The 13,186-nt window shown below is 60.5% G+C and overlaps 1 protein-coding gene across 1 annotated transcript in view; it reads left to right on the plus strand.

The window, feature by feature from the left end:
* SOX8 (SRY-box transcription factor 8) overlaps nucleotides 1-4,379 on the plus strand; it is a 6,219-nt gene extending 1,840 nt beyond the window's left edge. Inside the window, exons 5-6 of the mRNA XM_045286021.1 lie at nucleotides 1,048-1,305; nucleotides 2,395-4,379. Coding sequence (XP_045141956.1) covers nucleotides 1,048-1,305; nucleotides 2,395-3,152 — 1,016 coding nt within the window. The 3' untranslated portion in view covers nucleotides 3,153-4,379. The remainder of the gene's footprint in view (nucleotides 1-1,047; nucleotides 1,306-2,394) is intronic.
* Nucleotides 4,380-13,186: the final 8,807 nt, after the last annotated feature.

The raw sequence follows: 13,186 nt of genomic DNA on the forward strand, positions 1-13,186 counted from the left end.
GGGGACCCGGCTGTTGGGCGCCGATGGTTAGCGGCTCCGGACGTGCTCTGTCCTTCGAGCTGTGAGGGGCTGTAGGGCCGGGACCTCTCCGCGGAGAGGTCGGGGGAACTGCCCTCCGGGGGCGTCCACTTCCTGAGCAAGAGCCTGCTCTTGGGCTTTCAGGGAGGCAGGCCGTGGGGGTCCCCCGTCTCCACACTCCGCTCTTCTGCGTTGGCCCAGAAAGAGGGTGTAGGGGCTGGGACTTGGTACACTCCGGCAGCGTCAGTCCAGCGTTTTGTTTTGTGCTCTTGGAAGCAGAAAGTGGGGCATTGTCAGCAGCCGAAGGGCTGGACACAGCGTCCAGGCTCCAGCGCGTGGGACTCGTTGCTTGGGCTGGAGGTGGGTCTCTCTGGGTTTGGGACTGGGCTGCCTACTGGAACTGGGAGCATAGAGCTCTTTCCAAGGACACCCGGTCTCATCCCTGCCTCCTGTATGGCAGATCCTTAGACTAGGATGAGCAGAGCCCCAGGGCAGTGCCTCCCCCCAGCACCCTGAGATGCCCAGTCCTACAGGCAGTTAGAGTGAAGCTCCTGGAAGAGTCTGAGCCTCAGCTAGGGGCAGGGGCGTTTGCCAGTGTTCTTGTCTTCGAGGGCTGACTTTGGCTGCCTGCTAGTGAGCGGTGCTTCGCTTTTGTCTGGGCAGACTTCTCAGTTGGGTCTGGCCCCTGTGACCCCTGTCCTCCAGCAAAAGCCCTCGAAGGGTGGGACAGGCAGACACACCCTCAGAGAGGGAAGGCAGAAGAGGAAGGTGGCCAGGGAGCCTTAAAGGTCTGGCTGCAGCTGCCCCACCCATGGCTCCCTGCCCGCCCGCTGCCTGCCCCCAGCAAGGGCCCCTCGGGAACCTCAAGCTGAGCCCTCAAGCTGGGGTGATGGGGAGAGGAAGGGGAGCTGGTGGTACCGCGGGATGGTGGGGGACAAGAGACTGGCTAGTTTGCATCTCTTCCCAGTGTGAGCCACTGGCTGGAGCTCAGGGTGGCCTGGGTGCCCGTGGGCTTGGGTCCACCCTGACTGCTGCCCGGACTGGCCTGCAGGCTGCTGAGTGAGACGGAGAAGCGGCCGTTTGTGGAGGAGGCAGAGCGGCTGCGTGTGCAGCACAAGAAAGATCACCCCGACTACAAGTACCAGCCACGCCGCAGAAAGAGCATGAAGCCGGGCCACGGGGACGCAGACTCGGGCGCCGAGCTGGGCCACCCCCCGGGCGGCGGAGGTGGCATCTACAAGGCCGATGCTGGCCTGAGCGACGGGCATCACCACGGCGAGCATGCAGGTGGGTCTGCCTGCCCCGGGTCTTGCCAGTGGACAGCGTGGGTGAAGGGCAGGCTTCACGTCGGTCTGGGGGTCCTTCTGCAGAGACCCAAACACATCCTCCAAGTTCATTAAGGACCCCAAGTATGCCACAGAGCCCCCTGGAACTGCTGGTGGCCTGAGAGCTTTGGCCCCTGAGATGGGTGGGTGGGTGGAGGGAGTCCTGCTTGCCAGTCCTACCTAAGGCGGTCACCTCTGCGGGGCACACCCTGCTCTGAGCCCAGTGCCTCGTTGCCTCTATCTTCTTTCCATCTCCATTTGCAAATTCAAGCCACCCACATGATGGGACAGGGTCCACATGCAGCCTCGGTCAGCCGAGTGGCCAGGGTCCCGGCAGTCACATCCCAAAGAGCCTTCGTGGCTCAGCTGGGCCACAGGGGAGGGGGACGGTGTTGCATGTCTGATGTCTGAGTCCACAAAGCCACAGCCGCCGAGTCCACTTTCCTCACGGCGCCCCTGCAGGACAGAGTGGAACTGGCCCCATGGGTTTCTGAGACGAGCCTCTTTATTTACACAAGCAGACAGTCTTGGCTCCTCCCAAGGAGCGGCTGGTGGGCTCAAACCACTCCGGCCTGGGAGTGTCTTAACCGTGGTGCTACTAGAGCTCCTATCCCTGGCCCAGCCAAACCCAGTCCAGTCCGACTCACAGTGGCCCTGTAGGTGGGACTGAGTAGAACGGTCCCACAGGGCTTTCCAAGCCCGCACATCTTGACAGAAGCAGACTGCTTTCCCGTGGCTGGCCGGTTCAACTGGCTGTCCTCTTGGTCGGTGTGGCTCCATGTCAGAGCCTCCCCGGTGCCAGCTCTGGCCGGTGCGGCTGCTGCCTTCCCCAGCCCACCTCTGTCTCCTGGTCCAGGCCATTAGTCTTCCCAGAGCAGGGCACGACGTGGAATTTTCTGGGTCTGGCTTGGCTGGGATCTCGGCAATGGGAACAAAAAGCCGTTGATCCCTACCTGCGGCGGTCAGCTTGGCTGCCGCTGCCGCCGGCTGGGCAGGCCCCACCCGCCCCCCACAGAAGGGTCATTCATTCCTGGACGTGCTCTCTCCCCAGGGCAGACCCACGGGCCGCCCACCCCGCCCACCACCCCCAAGACAGATCCGCACCACCCAGGCGGGGGTGGGGGCAGCAGCAAACAGGAGCTGAAGCTGGAGGGCCGCCGCGTGGTGGACGGTGGCCGCCAGAACATCGACTTCAGCAACGTGGACATCTCAGAGCTAAGCAGCGAAGTTATTAGCAACATGGACGCCTTCGACGTCCACGAGTTCGACCAGTACCTGCCGCTCAACGGCCACTCGGTCTTGGCTGCTGAGCCCAGCCAGGCGGCTGCCAGCTCCTTCAGCAGCGCCTCCTATTCACCCGCAGGGGCGGCCGGCCTGGGGGCTTCCCCAGTATGGGCGCACAAGGGGCCCTCGTCGGCCTCTGCATCGCCCACCGAGGCGGGCGCCCAGAGGCCCCACATCAAGACAGAGCAGCTGAGCCCAAGCCACTACAGTGACCAGGCCCACAGCAGCTCGCCGGGCCGTGCCGAATTCGGCTCTTACAGTGCGCAGGCCTGTGTGGCCACGGCGGCCCCCGGGGTGGCCACCGGCTCCTTCTCGGGCTCCCAGTGCGACTACACCGACCTGCAGGCCTCTGGCTACTACGGCACGTACCCTGGCTACCCGTCCAGCCTGTACCAGTACCCCTACTTCCACTCCTCCCGCCGGCCCTACGCCTCGCCCCTGCTCAATGGCTTGTCCGTGCCCACCGCCCACAGCCCCACCAGTAACTGGGAGCAGCCTGTGTACACTACACTGACCCGGCCCTGAGGGGCTCCCCTACTGCTGACCGAGGTGAAGAGAGAACTGGGGAGGGAGTGGGACCCTTTCTTGACCAGGAAAAACTGTCTGGTGAGGCGTCTTTGGGATGACCCTGGCTTACGAGGGCTGGGGGGTGGAGGGTGGGGGAGGCAGCTGCTGGAATCTCAGAGACACCCCCACCCCACCCCACCCCCGTGCTCCAGGCTCCTGAGGTCCGGCCCCTCTGTCCTCAGCTCTCGGAGGTGGCAGAAGATGAAGGATGGCCACCTGGTCGTCGCCCCTCGAGGACCTGGGACACCAGCTTGTTGGCTTTGCATCTGGGTTGATGTGGGGACACGGTGTATCCAAGAGTCCGTTTGGAGGTCCCTGGAGTCTCTGGGACTGGCAGACGGTGTTACCGTGGCGACGGATCTGCCCAGTGGCAAGCATCCCGGGGACGACAGTGGCTGTTGTCGCCACGGCTCTCCCAAGCAAGGTTTGGTTGTGCTCAACACTCCTTTCTGTTTCTGTTGTTTCAAAAAAAATACAAAAAACCCCAATTCTTGGAAGCTTCGAAGTGCTTGGTGCGCCTTGGACGCTGTTAGAAATGTATCTCTGCTCTGTCTTTTGTTTCTATTAATGAACAAAGTCGTTCGTGCAAACGAGTAGGAGCTGGTAGCTGGACTGGAAGGTGGGGGTGGCACCCACGCCTCTGGGCAAGTCCCCCGGGAGCTGGGCTCATGCCGCAGCCCCTTCAGGACCTCGGAGGCTGGGGGCATGACCTCAGCGAGGTAGGCCTTGTGCAGGCCCCCACCAAGAGGCCCCCAGACCCGCTTGTCTGGGGAAGGGTGGCCACAGAGAACCCTCACCGGAGTGTTTCGGAGCCAGGCGCCACTTACCAAGCTGTGAAACGATAGCATCCCCCACTGAACAGGCTCCTCCTTTCCCTAGCTGTTGGATGGACAGTACCCGAGTCTCACGTACCGCCTGCACCGGAAATGGAGCTTGCGATAACCACCTCCTTCACAGATAACTGTGCCTTGAAACCTTTGTACATTTAAACACGGGAGAGGTGGCTCCTCCTTTGGACTTTTTCTATTTGTTCCCACCTTTTTTTCCCCTTCCCTAAAACAACAACAACAACAACAACAATGAACACACACACACATCCCCCACCTCCACACATTTTTTTACGTTGTTGCTTTCTCGTAATTCTCTCTTGGGGAGGGGAGGCCAACAGGTGGGCGAGGGGGAGGTGGGCAGGGGCCGCAGACTCGTTTGTTTTCCATGTGGTCTATTTTTCTGCATGGAGCTTTGGGGTGACTCTGGCTGTCTCCCCCCGCCCCCCCGTTGTGTCTCCCTCCTTCCTGACCAAGCCGTGCTAACTTTTGTACAGACCATTTGATAAAGATTAAAAGGAGAAATGCTTTTTAGCGACGTGGCTCCGTGTTGTGCCTTGCTCTTCTCTTGCCCGATTTCTGCTCCACAACCCCGCCCCCCAGCCTGGCTGGGGAAGAGGGGCCGTGGGGTCCCGTTTGGAAGGGATTAGGCTATGGCGTTAGCTCTGCCAAGGGTTTCTTACAGCTTCCTGGTTTAACCCTAAACTCCCCCTGAGCTGGCAGAGGGCTGGCCACAATTCTCAAGAGGACGGCGCCGTATCTGAACACCAGTCACCCATGAGGGCGGGGGTAGCTCCCTGGCCCCAGGGAGGGTGGCCAAGCTCTCCCCCACGCCAATGTGACCACCTTTCCAGATGCTCTAAGAAGCAGGGTGATGCATCTCCCTAGTTGGGGGGGCCCTCCAATAGCAGAGCAGATCTAGATGGAGCAGGTCCAGGCCGGGTTCCCCCCCACCCCCCTGGCAGGGCCCGGGAGCCAGTCTCTTTCTGGGTGGCAGTGCTGTGCGGGGAGCTGGCTACGTTTTTCGGGTCCTGGCATTGGGCCAGCCGGGAGCTGCCTGAAAGCCCTGCAGGGACCCTGCGGATTTGTCTGCTTGGCACAAAGAGTTTCTAGGGAGAAAATGACTGTGGGGAGGCGGCCTTGTCCCCTGCCAGGCCGCAGGGGTGCGGTGGGGGGGGAGGGGGGCTTCCTCAGGCCTCTCAGCGGGTGGGAGGAGAAGGAGCCTTCCTGAGATGGTGGCATCTGCAATCTAGAGGGGTGGCCGGGTAGAGGGTCCCCCCCTACCCTTGCCTGCCAGCACCAGCGTGGCTGCCCTCCAGGCCCTGCCCCTCGGCCCTTGGGCAGCCACATCCAGGCTGTCAGGAGCCCCCATTGGGAAGTGCTGCCCGACTGACCAACCTCCCCGGGGCAGTGCTGTGCCAAGTCAGTCTGGGGACAGGGCTGCCGAAAGCTGGGCACAGGCCTGCTGTGTGGAGCCGTGCAGCCTGTTCCACACCCAGCCCGGGGCTGGCCAGGCCCACGTGGCCCCGGGCACTGACCCTCTGTGCCAGGCTAGCCAGGGCCAGCTCGGCCTCCTTTCTGCAGCACTGAGTGTGCCGTGGCCATGCCAGGTTCCCAAGGACCCAGAGGCCCCACCAGACTGGCTGTGCTTGGTAGGGTGCCCACGGTTAACTCCTGGGGGTCTGGGCTTTTCCTGATGCCCACAGGATTCCCCCCTGCTACCCTGGATGCTGGTTAACCTCCCTGGGACTCCCATTTTTGAGCTCTGAGGAACTCCAGGGAGGGGGCACATTCAAACTCCTCAAACTGGGTTGGGCCTGATCCTTTCTGTTCCTCCCCCACTCATCTTTTCCCATGACAGTCAAGTACTCCTGGGCCCCCAGCCAAGCCCCACAAGGAAGCAGCCTTAGCCTACATAACCTCAATTTCTCCAGAGGGGAGGCCACTGTAGGGTGGGTGCTTGGGAGGGGGACAGGCTGCTCAGCCTCTGTTGGCCCGTGCCAAGGGGCATGTCCAGTGGCCCCACCTCAGGCCTCACGTGGGTGGCCTCTTGGTTCGCCATCGGGAAGAGCCGAGTGAGGAGGGGAGGCTCTCGGTCAGCTCCTTCACACCTCCCCTGCCTGTGCCCTGTCCTCTCGATAGGGCTGAGTTGGGGCATCCCATGTGGGGCCAGGGCAGAGGGTCACTCCACCTTGGGGACTGAGCTGTTTCCCTGTTCATAGGAAAGACTGTGACCTGCGGCCACTTGGAGCAGCAGCACAAGGCGGGGCAGGGCAGTGACTCACAGCTGAGAGGTATTCTCCAGGAAGGGGAAACTGGCCATTCCTGTTCTGGGACCCCCTCCTGCTGTGGCTGGCACCCTTGGAGCCCCCAGGAGGGTTGGACGCTCAATTGAGTTTTCCATGCCTCAGTTTCCCTCGTGACCACAGGCCAGCCCCCTTGAACTGCCTGGAGGATGAGCTGAGGGGTTTGGGGTGGCTGCTGCGGCATGGCCACCTCCTGCCCCTGGGACCCCACAGTCCCCTTGCCCCTGCTGAATTCACAGGGATCTGTGGGCTCACCCGAGGCAGCAGGGGACACCCGGGAATTCCTAAATGGGGCACATTTTCTGAAGGACACAGCCCCACCTGAGTCCTTCCCAAAGTCCCTCACTTGTAAGCAGGGTTCTCCCTGGGGACAGCCCTGGCGGCCACTCGAGCCCCCTTGCCCGTTACAGCCTCGCGCCTCACCCAGCTCTGGGACTTGCAAAGGGTTAAGGGTGCGGGCCCGAGAGCAGAGGGCTGCTGTTGCTGGTGTGGGGCCAGGCTGGGAGGCGATATTGGGCGTCTTTGTCCTCGCTATCCGGTGCACACAAAAGAATTAATTGGACAGAAAATGGCAGGGTGAGGAAGGGACGAGTCATCCGGGGCTGCTGGACGGCGGAGGAGCCCACGCCGGTGGGTTTCAGCTCTGGAATGATAATGGTGGGGAGGGTGGGGGGGTGGGGCAACGCTGTGGCTGTGATGGCTGCTGGGATGCCAGCCAGGACCCCTGCACAGGATGGCCTAGCCAGCACACAGAGGCAGAGCGGGATGCAACACAGCCAAACGGTCAGAGTGGTTCACCGGGCCCTTTGGGAGCTACGAGCAAACTTTTCTTCCTGGTTAGGGGCTCAGGGAGGAGCCCTGATGGGATCATGTCTACACGCTGGGCTGCAATACGCACGGTCGGCAGTTCAAAACCACCAGCAGCTCCAAGGGAGGAAGAGGGCTTTCTACTCCCATAGACAGTTACAGTCTGAGAAACCCACAGGGGGTTGCTCTGAGTCAGCGCTGATGGATGGCAGCCGGAGGGATGGGGGGGGGGCATGCCAGTGGGGTGCATAATGGGGGTGAAGAAGAGAGGGGGTCTGCGGGAGGGGAGGGGTAGAGGAGGGCAGGGGACTAAGGCGGTAAGGAAGGGAGACAAGCAGTGGGATAAGGGGACCGGCATTTCCGTGTCACTCGCAGGACCCACAGTTCCTATGCACTCAGTGGGGCGCCTCGTGGGTCTTTGGTTTACATGAAGGGCCAGACTGGGGGCTCCAAGGCCAGGTTGTTGGGGGGGGTGTGTCTCAGCAAGGGCTGATGGGTGGAGGCTGGTGACCTGGAGTGGGGCGTGCTGGTCATGGGAAACTGACTGAGCCTTCCTATGCCTGGGAGCCAGTGTGCTTGGGAGCTAGATTCAAATTTGGCCTGAGAGCACCCAGTCCTGGTCTCTACCCTTGGGTGACCCCTCCATTTCCACCTCCAGGGCCCAGGGCTGAGTGGGGGGTGACATTGGAAGGGAGTCTCTCCTGCCTTGGGGTAGTGTCCTCTGGTTAATCCTCTGGGACACCATCCACAGTGGGGAGTGGGCAGCAGGGCAAAGACCCCATAGGGTGACACACCTTGTGTAAGGTCACTGAGTAGGGCAGGGACCCTGATGCTGCTTGAACGCCACCCGTGGGCCAATGGGACCCTCACTGGGTGGGTTAGCCTGGTGGCCCAGGTTGCAGGGGCTAGTAGGAGCTGATTTAGGTGCCCCTCCCCCCCAAGATGGGCTGTCCAGAGGAGAGGCCAAACCTGATTGTGGTGTGTAAGAAGCAAGCAGGGATCATGAAGGGCAGAGACCCTCATCTGGCCATGTGTGCATGTGCGTGTATAGTCATCTGTGTGTGTGCATGTGCATGGCACACACCGGCACACATGTGTATGTGTGTGCTTGGGTTTGCACACGTGTGCATATATGCGTGCACATATTTGTGTATATTTACACATGGCTGTGTATGCACATGTATGTGCATGCATGTGTGTCTTACTGCATAGGTACATGTCTGCACATGCAGGTGCATGTGTGCAAGCATAGATGTTTGGGTGTATGTGTGTGCACATGTTTGGGGTGCTGGTGTGTACTTTCACGTTTGTGCATGTGTGTGCATATACATAAGTTTGTGTGTGTGTGCTGGACAGAGACCACCCTCATTCCAGCTGGACAGATGGAAACAGACATGTAGATGCTGCAGGATGGGGGACCACGGGAGCCCATGTTGGGACCCCTACCTCTCTGTGGCGTGTCCAGGGGTGTAGCCCAAGATGCCTCAGCAGGGCCATGTGTCTGTGAGCTTCCTGTCTCTCTGTGAGGCCCAGGTGGTCAAGGCCATGGTGTGTGTGAGATGTGGCTCCTTCTCTGCACAGGGCACACAGGTGTCAAGTCCAGGTGGCAGGTAGGGTGCCCAGGCCAGCCTGGGCCATGCCCGGGGTAGCAGTCAACATGTCTTCTGGCCATGGCTCCTCACCCAGAATCAGTACCCCACCACCACCATGATCTCCACATTCCAGATGCTCCATCAGGTGAGCCACCAGGGTGTCTGGGGCCGGTTTGAGCTGAAGGCAGGGAGGCAAGATCACCCCTTTGTTCTCCAGACCAGCCTTCTGGAAAGTTCCAAACTGGAAGGAAATGAGGCCTTGTGCTCCTGCCCCTGGTGGGGAGAAGATCCCATCTTGAAGGACACAAACAAAGAAACAAACCAAATACCAAGCAGCCCACCTCCAGCCAGGACCCTGGGAAGACAGGGGTCTAATGAGGGGTCTTGGCCCCTAGAGTCTCGGCAGGGGGTGGTGGGAGGCATAAACAGAGAAGACTCTAAGAGGGCATGGGAGCAGTGACAATGACAGAGATGGGTGTGTGTGTGTGTGTGTGTGTGTGTGTGTGTGTGTACTCACCTGGCTCTCAGGCAGGAGCTGGTCTCCCTGGTGTAACAGACTGTGACTGAACGTCTTGTGACAGACTCATGGTCACAGAGCTGGCAGGGACCAGAGGGCAGCTCTGGCCCAGTGGTCCCAGGCAGCTGTAAGGGGTGTCACCAGCCTGGCGGAGGTCCCTCACTCCTCCTCATATGACCAAGGCCACCCCACCCCTCTGCAGAGGCTCTGTGTGGGGTCCTGTGGCCCTGGACAGCAGAGGGTTCCTACCAGGTCAGTGAGTGGCAGGAGAGTCCAGAGACCTTCTCCCAGCTGGCCATGCCTGGACTGTGCCTCCTGTATCCCTCTGACCACTAGCCCATGGGAATGACCCCCATCTGCCTGTCCCCTCCCTCATCCCAATAGGTCCCTCCAATGCTGCTACAGGAGAGAGGGCTAAGGGGAGATCTAGCGAAGGGGCCGGCCCAGCCAAGGGTAGGCTCTTTCTGTTTGTCTGTTTCTCTGTTTCTGTCTCACCCTCCCTCGCTTCTCTCTGACTCTACCTCTCCCTTCTGTGTGGGTGTCTATCTTCCTCCGCCTGTCTGTCTCCCTCCACAGTTCTTTCTCTCTGTCTCTCCCTTCTCACTGTGTGTTTCTCTCTCTCTCCTTGTCTCTGTCTCTCTCCTTTCTCCTCTCTCCCACCCTCCCTCCTTCCTCTCCCCATCTCCCGCCTTCCCCCCTCCCTGTCTTTCTCTGTGTGTCCCCCCATTCTCTCTCTCTCTCTGCCTCCTTCTCTACCCCTGCATTGTCGATCCCTCAGGGTCACAAAATGCCTGAGTCCTGCCCCACAAACACCTGGTGCGTGGCAGGGCCCGGCAGGCATCCCCAGGTGCTGGCCCCAGGTGGCTGGGCAGGGCTGGGATACCAAGCCTGGCCTGGTCTCCACTGCTGTGTCCAGGCGAGGGATGCCAGCCCTGAGGGAGGTGCGGGGCTATAGGACAACCTGGACAGGAAGTGGCTGGCGGGAGCGTGTCCGGTTGTCACACACTAGCTTTGCTCCCAGCCAGGCTGGTGGAGGCTGCAGACCCACGCTCTGAGGCTGAGCTTCAGGAAGGTGGGGTGTTGGGGTTCCGTGGGCGCTGACCCCCCAAGGGAGAACCTGCGGGGCGCTGGATGGATGGAGCAGAGGGAAGGTGGGCGTCTGTTCCCGTCTGGAGGAAAAGTCATGTTCTCGCCAAGCAGGGGCGAGGCCGGCTCCGTTTCCTCTCAAGAGCAGACAAATTGCATTTCAATTTGTGATGGCGCTTCCCTCTCCGGGTGTGAGATCCTGGAGGGGGCGGCCCCCACCCTCGGGCACCTGCTACCTGTTCCTTCCATTTGCCAGCTCATCGGGAGGCGGTGGGTGCTGCGGATGCGTGGGGGCACCAGGCCACTCCTGCTTCGTGGCTGTCGCACCAGCTCATGCAAAACAGCCTGCTGGATCTTATTTGCATGAAATCCCAGCCCAGGTCTGTACCATACCCCTCTCCTTTCCCAAGTCTGTCAAGGGCTGAGCCCTGGCTACCCTGAAGCCAGGGTCACCTGGTCCCCTCCCGGCACACATGGCCAGTCTTCCTAGGGGCCCGAGGGTGTCGGGCAGGCCAGTCTGCAACCTGGCCTCAGAGGGAGCCAAGTCATTGGCCTCTTGGGCTGGGTACCACAACTGCACCTGCAAGTCCCTACTCTGTGGCTGGAAGGCCCTGCCCACTGGCTGGAGGGGATGGAGCTGGCTGTGCGTGTGTGCAGGCTGGGGCGTGGTGGGTGACAGCGGTCGTACCCCAGAGGCTGAGGGCAGAGAGGCTGCGTGTCCAGGACACTTTCCTGCAGGGCGGGACCACATCCTGCCTCGTGTCTCTGGGACACCCTGACCCCCCTGCTAGCCTCACTGCACCCACCCCACCCTCAGGGCTTTTCTGAGCCGAAGGTGCTATGGTAGAAATGCCAGCTCTCACTCAGCAGTGCCTGGCTCCCTGCAGGCTCTGCCTGGTGCCCACACTCATACCATACCTAGCTCTGACCTACAGATGGGCTCACGCCGCCCCACGACCCCCTGGAGAGTGGAGGGGGTCTCATTAGGGAGTCAGGCAATTGCGACCTTGTGCTGCACTACACCTGATGTGGCTCAGGGTGGAGTCTAGTTAATAACTATGTGTCCACGTCAGTGTGTCCCTGGTACAAATGCATCACTTCCCTGGAGCAAGTCCTGCTCAGCTCTGCGGAGGGAGTGGCTGGGGGCTGGGGGGATACTGCTCCTGCTGTGTTATTTCTGCAAACCTAAGACTGTTCTGAAAAAATAAAGCAAAGGTATCTTGTTTGAATCCTGGGGTGACCGTGTGCAGGAGGGTGGGGAACCCCCGGCCGTGAATGCCTCCCCTCCATTATCCCCTGTCCAGTGTGCAGGAACACCCACTTTGGGCCTGGAAATGGAGCGAGGCATCAGACACTTGCAAACTACAAACTGAAAATATCAGACACTGGGGGGGACCGATATTTTCTCACTGCACGTGAGACTCTGGATGTGCTAACCGCAGGTTGGGCAGTTCAAACCTGTCGGCCACTGTTAGGCAGAAAGATGAGGCTGCAGACTTGGAAAGCAATGGGAGCAGTTCTGGAGTCCTGACTCCAGAATTGACTTGGAGTTAGAATTGACTTGATGGCCATGGGGTTCAAGTGGGTCTTGGGGTGCTTGCTCTAAACTGGGTCACATGAGACCTCAGGAAGGCTCTTGGGATTGGGCAGTTCCCATTGCCTTTGTCTACCCCCTGCCCCCTCCCTTACTGACCGAACAACACTTTCCCTGAGGGGACCTGATCTCTGTGTGAACCACACAGAGACGGGGTGTCTTGTGCCTCCCCCCAAAGTGATGTTAGCATCCTGAGGCCTATACTTGCGAACCACGACCCACTTACTGCCATCGAGTCAATTCTGGTTCAAAGCCACCCTACAGACCAGGACAGACTGCCTCTGGGGGTTGCCAAGACTTTTCATAGACAGACAGCCTCATCGTGCTCACCTGGTCACCTGGTCAGCAGGCACATCCTAACCTGGCCCTCCCGAGTGAGGTCAGACCAGGAGACAAAGGTACCCCTGGGAGGGTTGGGGGAGACAGATGCCAGAGGGCCCCTGATGACCCCAGCAGCCCCTGGCAGCTGGAGTCATGCGGACCTTGCCTTCCAGCTGGCAGAGGGAGCAAGGCCAATTGATGTCTGGACTGGGCACCCCAGTTTGTAGAACCCCGAGAGTAAGTAAAGCTGAGGGGGCCCTCGGAGATGAGGTCACAGTTGCTCCCACCACGGTCCCAGAAGCCTGTGCAAACTGCCATGGTGAAGGAGAAGCTGGTGAGAAGCCGGGCGGACCGAGGGCCCATTCTGGAACCTTCCGTGCTGGCTCAGGCACAGCGGGGAGCTTCACGCTGTGCATTTAAGCTTGTTCTTCTTTTTTTTTTTTTCTCTCCTCTTTCTGAAGTCATTAGTGAACCTTTCATGGAAAAAAAAAAAGTCGTTATTTTTCCAGTGGCCCTGGGACGCCCTGGCGGGCGGGTGTGACTGGCGCGTGTGCTGGGCCTACAAGCCCCTCATGCCCCCCCTGCCCCCCCAGGCTGGGTCAATATTGACTCAGGAAGGTGGCGCCGGCTGAGCTGCGGGCAGCCCTCCATGGAAGGGAGTGTCCAGGCACCCGGCAGGCCTGCCATGAGGCACCGCCAGGCTCCCTGAGCCCCTGAGGCCGCACCACTGGGTTAGGGTGGGGGTTCAGGGCGGGAGTTCAGGGCGGGAATGCCCTTACGTAGGCTCTCTGGGTTAAGCGCTCTCTGTCAACCATGGCTTTCTGGTTTCTGTGGGTCGAGCGTTGGCAGCTCAAACGCCACAGCTGCGCCCGTGGAGAAAGAGGAGGCTGTCTGCTTCTACAGAGGTACAGGCTCAGGAACGCTGTGTAGGGCCCTTTGGGC

This window comes from Echinops telfairi, unplaced genomic scaffold (assembly GCF_000313985.2).
Source record: "Echinops telfairi isolate 266 unplaced genomic scaffold, ASM31398v2 ScPeMD7_5;HRSCAF=22, whole genome shotgun sequence".
Lineage (NCBI taxonomy): Eukaryota > Metazoa > Chordata > Mammalia > Afrosoricida > Tenrecidae > Echinops > Echinops telfairi.